We start from the raw sequence: 13,357 nt of genomic DNA, 5'->3' as shown, positions 1-13,357 counted from the left end.
AAAATTTTCAGAGTGTCCCTCCCAATACAAAATAGCCCTCTGAGGACATAAAAAGGCCACTGATGCAGGTGTAACCTTACCCCAGCCCACTCTTGGAAGAGCTTTCTACTGGATGGAAGAGTTAGTATGTGCAGGTAGAGGTGAATCATCCGCTGACACTCCAAAGGACGAAGGAGCTGAGATTTTGAGCCTGCTCTGGCCTGTGCAATTTTTTCATGCCCCCGTTGCCCAGTGGGCAAGAACTTGACCCATCTAAGTCAGTGCACGTCTTCCCCTTTCACCCAGTGCCCTAAGAATCCACATGTACCTGTATCAGGCAGCAGGGATACAAAAGCGACTCAAGATTTGGTCTCAGCTGCCATTCTTTTAGTAATTTGGTAATTCATTAACTTTAGAGATAACAATGTACCAGTGTTCATTACTTATGACAAATACACCATACTCACTGATGTCAATAACAGGAAATACTGGATGTGGAGTGTATGGGGACTAACTGTACTATCTTGCAACCTTTCCATGAATCTAACACTATTCTAAAACAAAGTCTATTCTATTTTATGTATTTATTTTTAAAGATTTTGTTTGTTTGTTTGTTTATGAGCGAGTGAGAAAGAGAGAGTGCGGGGGAAGGAGCAGAGGGCGGGGGAGAGACAGAATCCCAAGCAGACTCCACTTTGAGCGTGGATCCCGACGCTGGACTCCATCTCACAATCCTGAGATCATGTCCTGAGCTGAAACCAAGAGTCAGATGCTCAACCGACTACGCTACACAGGCATCCCTAAAACAAAGTCTATTTTTTTTTTTAAATGCAAAACCTCTCCAGAATTGACCAGTCTAACAAGGCCCATCCCAGTTTTCAAAAGAAGCACAGTGGGGCTTTTCTACAGCTGGGTTATTAGGGAACAGGACTCTGGAGATTCTTTTCAATGGCTCTTTCTTAGCGACGCTTATACTTCAGAAGCTGCATTTTCCTGCAGTTTTTCATTGCTATTCAGCCTAAAACTCAGAAGGAGTACTGGTAAATCACATCTCAAAGCAAGGTGTAGCTTGGGATCATGACCTGAGCCAAAGGCAGACGCTTAACCGACTGAGCCACCCAGGCACCCTGGGATCTTATTTTTAAAAAGAAAATCTGGTTTTCTAAATCCAGGGCACCTGATTTTGAAAATACAAGTAGCCACCAACGCACATGGACCTGCCTTTTGGTGCATGGCTCTGAGAAACAGGCCCCGGGGGGCCATAAAACAAATCCTCCTCTTCAATGCTAGTTGTGGGAACTGCCCCTGTCCCCATCTGAGCTCCTCTCTAGGACTTTCTGCCTCTTCCCTTTCCCTCCATTCTCGTTGCTTTGGTGCCCTCTTCGCTGCCCTACTCCTCTGCAGTCCCACTCACCTGGCCCAATGTGGCAATGTCAGGGATGGGCAAAATGAAGTGGGGTGTCAGGGAAAATGAAGAAAGAGCTCATTGCAACTCACTCCTCCCCACCCTCACCCCCAGTCAATGAGTTTTGACAAATGTATATACCCGTGTCCAACCAGCACCCAAATTAGGATACAGGACATTTCCATCACTCCCAGAAATTCCCCAGCTAGAAGTCACAAAACTGATCTCTGCTAATAGAAGGCAGATCAGTGGTTGCTTGGGGCAGAGGAGGAAGAATTAACTGCAAAGAGATACAGAGGAGCTTTTGGGGTGACAGAAATGTTCTAAATCGTGATCTGGGTGTATGTTTTTTAAAACTGATCTCTACGCAAAATAGGTAGATTTTATTGCATGGAAGTTACATGTCAATAAAGCCGATTGAAAAAATTCTACTGATATTAGTTTTAAAACCCTGGTTTTTCCTCCAAGCCCTAGTTATTCATCTTTCTTGAAGCCTTTCTGGCTCTTCTGGGCCCATGGTGACCCCTTCCTCTCCTGGCTCAGACCCTCAGAGTCTATCCTGTTCATCTGGCAATTCAACCAGTGTTTCTGTGTGACTTAATGTTACTGCTTTTGATTTTTTATGAATTTGTGAACTGTCTCCTCACTAGATTATAAGAGCCTTGGGGCTGGGAAATGGTTTAATTTCTCACTGTTTCCTCTAAAGCATGGGGCTCACAAATGCCAGGCATCTGCAGATTCCAGCTACCCATTTGACTGGTGCTGACTGTACTGCATCAGGGAACACCTGGGTGGCCAGGGCACAGCCACTAGAATGTGCACCCCTCTGGAGAAGAGAGTGATCCAGTGCGGGGCAAGGACACGTTGTGGGTGGCAAACCCCCAACGGCCAATGAGCGCCAGCCCCATGCCCCACTCTGACTCTCATCTGTCATGCTCCTCCTTCCCTGAAAAACTCAGGTGATCTCTAGGCCTGCTTCAAGCTGTCATATTGGGATCTCCTGGCATCATCACCTTGGAAATTCCCTTCATCTCTCCCATGCTGGTCTCCTATTTCCTGGACCCCATGCCTTTTTTCCTTTAGGTAGAATACATCGTTCAGCCAATGGCCCTTGCCAACAGAATACAAGAATATATCTGGATGTGGGGCTCCAAGCAGCATCTAGCACCTTCAGAAACCCTAGGTCAGCTCCTCCCCTCAGAGAGGAGCCACACATCAGTTTCCAGGGCTACCAGGATTTGCTGCAAACCATCCCTGACCTTGGGGCCTAGTTATGTCCTAATGACTTTTCCATGCAACATTCATTTAGTGACCATTAACTGAGTGCGTTCTGTGACTAGGTACTCTTCTGGGCACTGGAGATAAAGGGGTGGACTAAATAAATAAGGAAGTCCCTACTCCAATTGAAGATATGATACTGTTGGGGTGGGGGTGTGACCAAAGATAATAAGCAAATGAACAAATAATAAATAGGATAGTGATGAGTGAGATGAAGAAAATCAGAGAGAGTGTTGGGACAGAGGTGGTGATTTCTTGAGGTTGGGTGACAAGGAGAGTCTCCACTAAGGAAGTGACATCTGAAGGATAAGGAGCCACCCATACTGAGATCTGGGGTAAGGGCATTCCAGGCAAAGAGAACAGCAGATGCAAAGGCCCTGGGGCAGGAATAAGCTCAGTGAGTTTTGAAGGGCAGAAAGGAGCTTAGTGGGGCTGGAGCACAGTAAAGGAGTACAGAATGATAAATGAGCTCAGGGAAACAGGCAGAGGGCAAACAATGTGAGGCCTCACGTACCGTGAGAGCACTGGGATTTTATTCCAACTGGCACTGGAAGACTTTCTGTAGTTTTAAGCCTACTCCCCACATCCCTCAAGGACCAAACTTTGCCTTCCATATATGGAGTTTTCTTTTTTGGACCAAGCCTCCTGGCCAGGCACTCCACTAGTATTCCTGGCAAATAGCATCTGCTGACAAGCATCCATGCGGACCTCTGTGCTCCTGGATTCCCACTCCCTTCCTACTGGGGACCCCTTTCATCACTTTGCCTTGGACCCTCCCCCAGAACCTAAACTAACACTTCTGGTTTCCCCGTGTTTTCTGCAGCCAGACTAGACCCCTATCGGCATCTGTACCAGCCTGCCCCATCCTGCCCGCTGGCTCTGGCACCAGGCCTCATTCTACCAAGAGCCCCAAGTGCAACAGCTCAAGGGGCCACAACAAAACAGGCACTCCTCACAGGCCTCTGCCCCCCAACCAACTCACCTTCACCCAGGGTCTGCTTGAGCAAGTCATGCTTGGCCTGTAGCTTAGTGATGAGGTTACTGCCGTTCACATATTCTTTAAATTTCTGTAAGACACAAGGCACATGGGCATTACAGACTGCAGGGCCAAGTCACAAGGTCTCCACCCCTGGAACCAACCTCTGGGCACCAGGGAGGTCGAAGGGAGATGGCACCGCCCTCCAGGACCCCAGCATGGGGAAAAGAGGGGCCTCTGACTTGCCCCTCTGCTCTTCTCCATCAGACCCCAGCTCTACCGAACAAGCTGTCCCGGCCTACGCATTTCAGGCCAGTTTGGGGAACACAAAGAAAGCTCGGGGGCAATGTGAGTAATGAAAGGCGCTTTGTCAGGTGAGGACTGCAGCGGGGAGGGGGTGGGCTAGCAGACAGCTTCTTTAGTCCTCAGGCTCTGCTGTGCTTCTGGGCCACGAGCAATAAAAATAGGAACCGTCTCTGGAAGCACTCAGCTGAGGCGAGAGCACTTTATCAGATCCATCACAGAGGAACCTCCTAAAGAGCCTTTCTCTCATCTGGCCCCACTCGGAAGGAGGAGGGGCTTTGCAGGCCCCTAAAGACATTCCTGTTAAAATAACGTGAACTGCATTGGGGGACAAAATTTCCTTCTTTTTACAGAGGAGACAGGTGAGGCTGGTACAGGGAACTGATTTGCCCAGGGTCCCTGGGGCCCCCAGGCTGCCTCTCCTTCAGGGGTCTTGTCAAGCACAATGCACGTCAGAGCAGAACAGACGGACAGGGGCCACCAGAACAGAAACACATCTACCTGTGCCCAAATCCAGTTGGGCCTCGGCCACCCCTCTCCCTACACAAGTACTGGCTTTCCTTGGCCCACCCTGTATCACCCAAACCCAGGCCCAGAAACCCCTCTGCTGGGGTGTGTCTTTGCCAGACTGTGAGCCACTGTTGGCGGGGTCTACACCCAGTTGGTTTTCGGCCCCCCAGTGCCTACCGCTGTGCCTGGCATAGAGCCAGTGCTGAGAAACTTCGTGGGGGTTGACACAGAAGAGAGGGAAGAGACAACAAGCTAATAAAGAAAGTAAAATACACAATTGGTCAGCTGCTGGTGAATGCTGTGGATAAAAATTAGGCAGGGATGGGGCAGACCTCACGGCAGAGTTGCCCTGTGAACCCAAGCCGGAAGGAGGGGAGGGAGGGGCCGTGTGGGGACACACCAGCACATGGGGGATGGAGCTTTCTCAGCAGACGGAACGGCAATTGCAAATGCCCTGAAAATGAAGGCATAGGGTGGTATGATTGCCCCAGAGCTGCCAGCTAGTTTCTCACAAAGAAATCCATTTTATCCCCAGCCAGAAGGCTCAGAAAGGGGTGCAGAGGAGCAAACAAGTGAACCACAGCGGCTTGGGACCACCTCAATACAACCTGTAAAGGAGCATCTGGAAGGCAGTTGTAGGGTAAAGGCCCATGGGGTGGGGGCTGACATGTGCTCAGATAAGACAGGGGTCACCCCACCCTGGCCCCAACTTGGCAGGTTTCTGGAACAGTGGGGCTGGCAGGAGATGGTGGTGTCCTCTCTCCTCAGCCAGAGTCCCTAATTCCTAGGACCTTGTCTTCTGGTTACTAAGATCCACTCCCCCTTGTACCTGTAGAGCACTCAGCAGTTTTCAGGCTTGTACCTTTGGTCTGCATCACAAACCTGGATAGCAAAGGTGGGGGGCATCATCATTACCATTCTAGCCAGAAGGAGACAGAAGCTCAGAGCTGTGGCCACTTAGTGTGGCACCTTGAGCAGAGGACCCCCTGCCTCCTGACAGCAGCATTTCTCCAAGTGTGATGCAGGCCAGTGGCTTCCTCCCCGGCTGGCTAGCAGATTCCTGCTCAAGAAGACTGTGAGTCGAACCCTTAATTTTACACCTGAAGAAGACACCATGGAGGCTAGACGTGTTCAAATTTCCAGGGCCTACCTCGGGGCAGGTGGTATATTGGGAACCTACATTTTAACAAGCTTCCTACATGATTCGAATGCATACTTCAGTGTGATAACTGCTCTCCCTCCCCCAGGCTCTTTTAGATGCTTCCAGTATTGACACCCTCTACTCTTATCCCATGTTTAAAAATTCATCACAAGAAGCAGAGCTGAGTTTTGAGCAGGTATTTTCTCCATCATGCCCTGCTGCCCCTGGCAGTTGAAGCTCGAATCCCAAACACAGAATGCACACCTTGGTGGGTTATTCACTGGTTAGTGGAAACTATACCCCAGGGCTCTGGGGCCCATGAACTCTGCCTACTTTTTCCAAGCTTCATCTGGGCTTGAGATGTGACTCATGATGGAAAGAATGCCATCAGATTGTACTGATGTTTGCATTAAAAGGAGTATTATGTCCTCAAAAATGCCTAAGATAATGTCACAACATCAGGTCATGAAGTGTACTCACCAACCAGGTTAATAGAGTAAATATTAAAATTAAAATATAACATCCATGACCCTTAATCATGAACATCGGTGAATTCTGTCTTTTAAGTTCAAGCATGCAGACCCCATTCTCTGCTTCTACCACCCAGATTTCTTTGTTTCTGCTGCCAAAGGGAATTAATATTCATACACACTCTTTACTTAATCTTTGTAACCCATAAAATTCTCTTTGTACACACAGTAGGTCCTCAGTGGAAGTGCTGAAGCCCAGAAACTGGCATGGGCTGACTCACTAAGACCAGCTTCATTTTCTTTCTTGAAAACAACAAAGTCAAACAGTGATGCTTGAGGAAATGCTATCCATGTTTTTTTGTTTTTTGTTTTTTGTTTTGGCTGGGTACAGTATACTTTATTGATGGTATATGACAAGGTAGGGGTCCCCAAGCCCCTCCCCTTCTTCAGGGGGCCTGGGATGGAAATGGAGGAGGTTGAGAGATTCTCAGTGTTTTGAGGGATAAGTTGGGGCAGGGACTCCCCAGCAGCTGAGGGCCTCTCTCTTCCTTTTGCTCTCGCTGGGGCTGGTCGTCCAGGGGGCTCTTACTCCTTGGAGGTCATGTGGACCATAAGGTCCACCACCCAGTTGCTGTAGCCGAATTCATTGTCATACCAGGAAATGAGATTGACAAAGCGGTCGTTGAGAGCAATGCCAGCCCCGGCATCGAAGGTGGAGGAGTGGGTGTTGTTGTTAAAGTCGCAGGAGACAACCTCATCCTCAGTGTACCCCAGGATGCCCTTGAGGGGGCCCTATGACGCCTGCTTCACCACCTTCTTGATGTCGTCGTATTTGGCAGCTTTCTCCAGGCGGCAGGTCAGATCCATGATGGACACTTTGGGGGTGGGGACACAGAAGGCCATGCCAGTGAGCTTCCCATTCAGCTCAGGGATGACCTTGCCCACAGCCTTGGCAGCGCCAGTGGAAGCAGGGATGATGTTCTGGGCAGCCCCTCAGCCGTTGCGCCACAGCTTCCCAGAGGGGCCATCCACGGTCTTCTGGGTGGCAGTGATGGCGTGGACGGTGGTCATGAGTCCCTCCACGATGCTGAAGTTGTCATGGATGACCTTGGCCAGAGAGGCCAAGCAGTTGGTGGTGCAGGAGGCATTGCTGACAATCTTGAGAGTGTTGTCATACTTCTCATGGTTCACACCCATCACGAACATGGGGGCATCGGCAGAGGGAGCAGAGATGATGACCCTCTTGGCCCCTCCCTTCAAGTGAGCCCCAGCTTTCTCCATGGTGGTGAAGACCCCAGTGGACTCCACAACATACTCAGCACCAGCATCACCCCATTTGATGTTGGCAGGATCTCGCTCCTGGAAGATGGAGATGGACTTTCCATTGATGACAAGCTTCCCGTTCTCAGCCTTGACTGTGCCGTGGAATTTGCCATGGGTGGAATCATACTGGAACATGTAGACCATGTAGTTGAGGCCAATGAAGGGGTCACTGATGGCGACAATATCCACTTTGCCAGAGTTAAAAGCAGCCCTGGTGACCAGGTGCCCAATACGGCCAAATTCGTTCACTGTGACCTTCACCATCGTGTCTCGGGGATGTGGCTGGCACTGCACCAGAAGATGCAGCTATCTGTCGAAGGGGGAGGAGCAGAGAGCCGCTATCCATGTTTTTAACAAGGGATTCAACAAGGCCTATCACAAGGTGGAGCTGGGTGTCAGAACTGGGTGGGTTTGTGACTATTTGAATGACCACAAGCTAAAAGTGCTGATTAGTGGATCAACATCAGCCATGGCATGTTTTAAACAACTCCGTCTTTGGCCTGGGCCCCAGCATACCCCCTGGTTTTTTTATTTGACAAACTTTAAGGTGTGAAAGCCATACTCACTGACTCTGCAGACAACACAAGGTCTGAAGACACAGCACATATGTTGAACAACCGGAACAAGATCTTGACAGTATGGAGCCATGAACTAAATCCATCAAGAGGGGATCTAATTGGTACCAACCCAAGACATCACCTTTAGGAGGAAGGTAGCCTGGTTTAATGACAGTACGTAGGGAATAGAGACTTAACTGATATTGACTTTAAAAATATATATATATTAAACATATGTATATTTATATATCTATATAATCTTAGTTATAATAGAGTATTATGAAAAATTACATGCCAACAAAATGAACAAGCTAGAATAGATAAATTCCTAGACATATATAACCTCCCAAAACTGAATCAGAAAGAAATAGAAAATTTAACAGACTGATCACCAGCAATGAAATTGAATCAGTCAAAAAACTCCCAACGAACAAAAGTCCAGGAGCAGATGGCTTCACAGGTGAATTCTACCAAACATTTAAAGAAGAGTTAATACCTGTTCTTCTCAAATTATCCCAAAAAGTAGAAGAGGAAGGAAAGCTTCCAGATTCATTCTATGATACCAAAATCAGATAAAGACACTACCAAAAGAGAACTACAAGCCACTATCAATGATGAACAGAGATGCGAAAATTCTCAACAAAATACTAGCAAACCAAATCCAACCATTCATTAAAAAAAATCATTCACCACAATCAAGTAGGACTTATTCCTGGGCTGCAAGAATGGGTCAATATTCACAAATCAATCAACATGATACATCACATCAATAGGAGAAAGGATAAAAACATAGATGCAGAAAAAGCATTTGACAAAGCACAACATCCAATCATGATCAAAACCCTCACCAAAGTAAGTTTAGAGGGAATATACCTCAACATACTGAAGGCCATATATGAAAAACCCACAGTTAATATCCTACTCAACGGTGAAAAACAGAGCTTTTCCCGTAAGATCAAGAACAAGATAAGGATGTCCACTCTCACCACTTTTATTCAACATAGTACTGGAAGTCCTAGTTACAGCAATTAGACAACAAAAAGAAATAAAAGGTGTCCAACTGTTAAGGAAGAAATAAAATTTTCACTATTTGCAGATGACATGATACTGTATATAGAAAACCCTAAAGCCTCCACCAAAAAACTACTAGAACTGATCAATGAAATCAGTAAGGACACAGGATACAAAATCAATATACATATATCTGTTGCATTCCTATACACTAATAATGAAGTAGCAGAAAGAAAAATTAAGAACACAATCCCATTTACAATTGCAAAATAAAATACTTAGGAATAAATTTAACCAAGGAGGTGAAAGCCATAAAACCATACTCTGAAAACCATAAAACACTGATGAAAGAACTGAAGACAATACAAACAAAGGGAAAGATATTCCATGCTCATAGATTGGAAGAATTAATACGGTTAAAATGTCCACACTATTCAAAGCAATCTACAGATTTAATGTAATCCCTATCAAAGTACCAACAGTATTTTTCACAGAACTAAAACAAATAATCTTAAAATTTGTATAGAACCACTAAAGGCCCCAAATAATTTGCCAAAGTAATCTTGAAAAAGAAGAACAAAACTACAGATATCATAACTCCAGATTTCAAGATACACTATAAAGCTATAGTAATCAAAATTGTATGGTATGGCACCAAAACAGACATATAGATCAATGGAACAGAATAGAGAGCCCAGAAATAAACCCACAATTATATGTTCAATTAATCTACAATAAAGGAGACAATATACAATGGGAAAAAGTCTCTTCAACAAATAGTGCTGGGAAAACTGGACAGCTACATGCAAAAGAATCAAACTGGACCACTTTCTTACACCATGCACACAAATAAACTCAAAATGGATTAAGGACCTAAATGTAAGACTTGAAACCATAAAAATCCTAGAAGAGAGCACAGGTAGTAATATCTCTAACAACAGCTGTAGCAACATTTTTCTTGGTGTGTCTCCTAAGACAAAGGAAACAAAAGCAAAAAGAAACTATTGGGACTACATCAAAATGAAAAGCTTCTGCAGAGCAAAGGAAACAATCAATAAAACTAAAAGATAAAAGGTCAGTATCCAAAATATATAAAGAACTACAACTCAACATCAAAAAACAAATAATCCAGTTAAAAAACGAGAAGACATAAGCAGACATTTCTCCAAAGAAGGCATCCAGATGGCTGAGAGACACATGAAAAATGCTCAATATCACTCATGCAAATTGAAACTACAATGAGCTATCACTTCACACCTGTCAGAATGGCTAAAATAAAAAACATAAGAAACAACAAGTGTTGGCAAGGATGTGGAAAAAACCCTCGTGCATTGATGGTGGGAATGCAAACTGGTACAGCCTCTGTGAAAGACAGTATGGAGGTTCCTCAAAAAATTAAAAATAGAACCACCATATGATCCAGTAATTCTACTACTGAGTATTTAGCCAAAAAATACAAAAACACTAATTCGAAAAGACATATGCACTCCTATGTTTATTGCAGCCTTATTTACAATAGCCAAATTATGGAAGCAGCCCAAGTGTCCCCTGATGATGAGTGGATAAAGAGGATGTGGTATATATATATGTACATATGCACACATATACATGTATATGTATATATACACACACATACATATACATACAATGGAATATTACATAGCCGTAAAAAAAAGAATGAAATCTTGCCATTTGTACAACATGGGTGGATCTAAAGAATATAATGCTAAGTGAAATAAATCAGAGAAAGACAAATACCATATGATTTCACTCATATGTGGAATTTAAGAAACAAAACAAATGAACAAAGGGGAAAAAAAGAGACAAGCAAAAAACCACTCTTAACTACAGAGAACAAACAGATGGTTACCAGAGGGGAGGTGGCAGGGGGATGGGGGGGTGGGGATGGGTGAAACAGATAAAGGGGATTAAGAGCACACTTATCTTGATAAGCACTGAGTAATGTATAGAATTGTTGAATCGCTATATTGTACACCTGAAACTAATCTAACACTGCATGTTAACTATTTTGGAATTAAAATTTTTAAAATAAAATAAAAACAAAACAAAAAGAATATGATTTTAGGACATATGAAAAGCATTAGGGCAGAAGGAGGTGGAAGGTTAGCTCTATCCTGTGCTGGTCAGACCGCTGCTGACTTTAGAACAGGCATCAACAAAAGGAACATGTTTGGCAAAGAGTCTAGGGCGCTGAGGCCACTCAAAATGAAAGCTAATGAGGCAGGATTTACAAAACCAGGTATGGTTAGCCTGGAGACATGAAAACCCAGCTCCCGACAAGCAAGCCAGAGACTGTCTTGTGGAATTAGTCTCTCTGGGTTGCCCCAGAGAATAGGATCAAGATCAATGACCAGAAATCCTAGTGAAGCAGATTTTTGAAGATAACAGAGATGAGGGAAGACATTATAATATCTACAGCCAGCCAGAGGCCAAAACAAAAGGGCTATTTGGGGAAGGAGGGAAATTTTCATCCTGGGGCTATTCAAGCAGAGACTGGATGACTTCTTGGTAGGAATATGAGTGAATGAGATCAAGCATCAGATAGAAGATTTGAGGTCCCTTACAACCCCCAAATTCTATGTTCACTAAACACATGTTGAACTAAAGCCCCAAGGCCCCTTATCCTTGTTCTTCCTTGCCCCAACCGAATAGAATGTAAGTGATCTGGGATTTTACATGAAGGGCTTACAACTCACCAGCAATTTGCACAGATCCCCCAGGGCATGGTTTCCAAAGCCCACACCCCAACTTAAGACACCTCAACATGACAACCATACACTAAACTTTAGGGCTGTTACCTGGGGCTTCCCCCAGGCTCCATTTGCCATTTTCCTCACACCTTACTGAACACAACTCTCTGGTTTTTTCCTAGGTTAGCTGTAATACCATTAATCCAGGATCAATGCTGATGCTCCCCACTGGTAATTCACTTTTTTGCATTTTACAAAGCCAAGCCAGACACCTTAATTTGAGAAGCATGTTGGGAACGTTTTAGCTCTCACTGATTCACATGGTGTTGCTGGCTCCCACTAGCTCGGGCTGCTCCCCAAAAGTCACTGCCAGCAGGTCAGCAGACAGTGGGTTCTGGGTCCAAGACGCCACTTACTGTAAAATAAAACATTTCTGTTTCCTGCTGGTTGGCTCTCCTTTTGGCAATGTTGATCTTGCTCATGTAGGTCTCGGAGGCAGCCGACTTCACAGACTCTGTAGATCGACTATGCTGGAAGGCATCAGAGACATCGAAGTCCTCCACGGTCAGCATGTCCTGCAAGGTCTGCATGGTGGCATCCAGGGTTTTCCTAACCTGGAGAAACACAGCACGTCAACAAAAACCCTTCTGCCTCGGAACACCTTTGACCCCTCAAAGTCTCTTTGCCCACTTTTTTCTTCCATGTAAAGCCTACAGGAGGTGGGCAGGACAAAGACGATCATTCCCATTATACTGATGTGAAAAGTAAGGCGAGGGAGCTGGCTGGGGTGAGAACCCACGTTGCCCAATCTAAAGTCATTTTATTGGATTGCTTCTGCTGAGGAGAACCTTGGAGAATGTTGTGACGAACAAGGAACCTGGGTTTCTAGGTTTGTTTCTCTTTTCCTGATTATATGGCCCCAAACTAGCTCCTTCTATGGGGAGGCAGGTCTCTTGAAGAGGGATGACATTAGAAATACTCTCAGGGCTCATCCAGAGAGAAGAGGGGACAAAGTCTAGACAGGATGAGGGGCCATCCTCAGTGGACAGGCTCTCTGGCTACGCGCCCCTGACTTATCAAAAGGCTGACTGAGAAAAGAGAATGAGGAAGACACATGCTGAGCCAGTCCTCCAGGACTCCAACTTCTCTCCTGGAGTCAAGTGGGACCCACAGAAGGCTACACATGCAGAGCACACGAGCCCTGACCTCGCAACATCCCTTCACTGACTTGTGCCCTATACTTTGATGGAGGGTCACTCCAAAAACAGTGACGGGGGAGACTGTGTCTACAATCGTTGTTAAATTGTTGTCACCCGAAGTCTTTCTTGTCATTCAGATCTCAACTGAAATGTCACCTCCTGGTGACATCAGAGCTCCCTGACTACTGTTCCTGACTTAGCGGGCATCACTGTTCGATATTGTGTGTACCCATTCATTTGTCGGTTTGTTTGCTTTTGTGTTTATATCTGTCTATCTTTCCTCACTAGAATATAATCTCCATGAGAGGAGGTACCATGGTGTCTTGTTCATTCACTTTACTCTGCATCTAGCACAGTGTTTGGAGCATAGTATGTGCTTAATAAATACTTGAATAAATACCGGTTGAATGAATACTCGTTGAATGTATAAATGAATGGATCAGTTCTTTCTAAGATAGCCTAACAGAAGTTCAGGTACAAAATTGAGCATTTCC

At 45.3% G+C, this 13,357-nt stretch overlaps 1 protein-coding gene and 1 pseudogene across 1 annotated transcript in view; both read right to left on the bottom strand.

Moving 5' to 3' along the window:
* SRGAP3 (SLIT-ROBO Rho GTPase activating protein 3) overlaps window positions 1-13,357 on the bottom strand; it is a 244,116-nt gene that overhangs the window by 51,308 nt on the left and 179,451 nt on the right. The window contains exons 9-10 of the mRNA XM_045861921.3: window positions 12,081-12,278; window positions 3,645-3,729 (exon numbers count right to left, since the gene is read on the bottom strand). Coding sequence (XP_045717877.1) covers window positions 3,645-3,729; window positions 12,081-12,278 — 283 coding nt within the window. The remainder of the gene's footprint in view (window positions 1-3,644; window positions 3,730-12,080; window positions 12,279-13,357) is intronic.
* Window positions 6,633-7,664, bottom strand: LOC123833595 (glyceraldehyde-3-phosphate dehydrogenase-like; annotated as a pseudogene).

This window comes from Mirounga angustirostris, unplaced genomic scaffold (assembly GCF_029215605.1).
Source record: "Mirounga angustirostris isolate CCGP_5_RB_7025 unplaced genomic scaffold, mMirAng1.0.hap1 SCAF_1, whole genome shotgun sequence".
Lineage (NCBI taxonomy): Eukaryota > Metazoa > Chordata > Mammalia > Carnivora > Phocidae > Mirounga > Mirounga angustirostris.
Note: the sequence above shows the minus strand (reverse complement) of the source record. Positions and strands in the feature narration are given on the sequence as shown.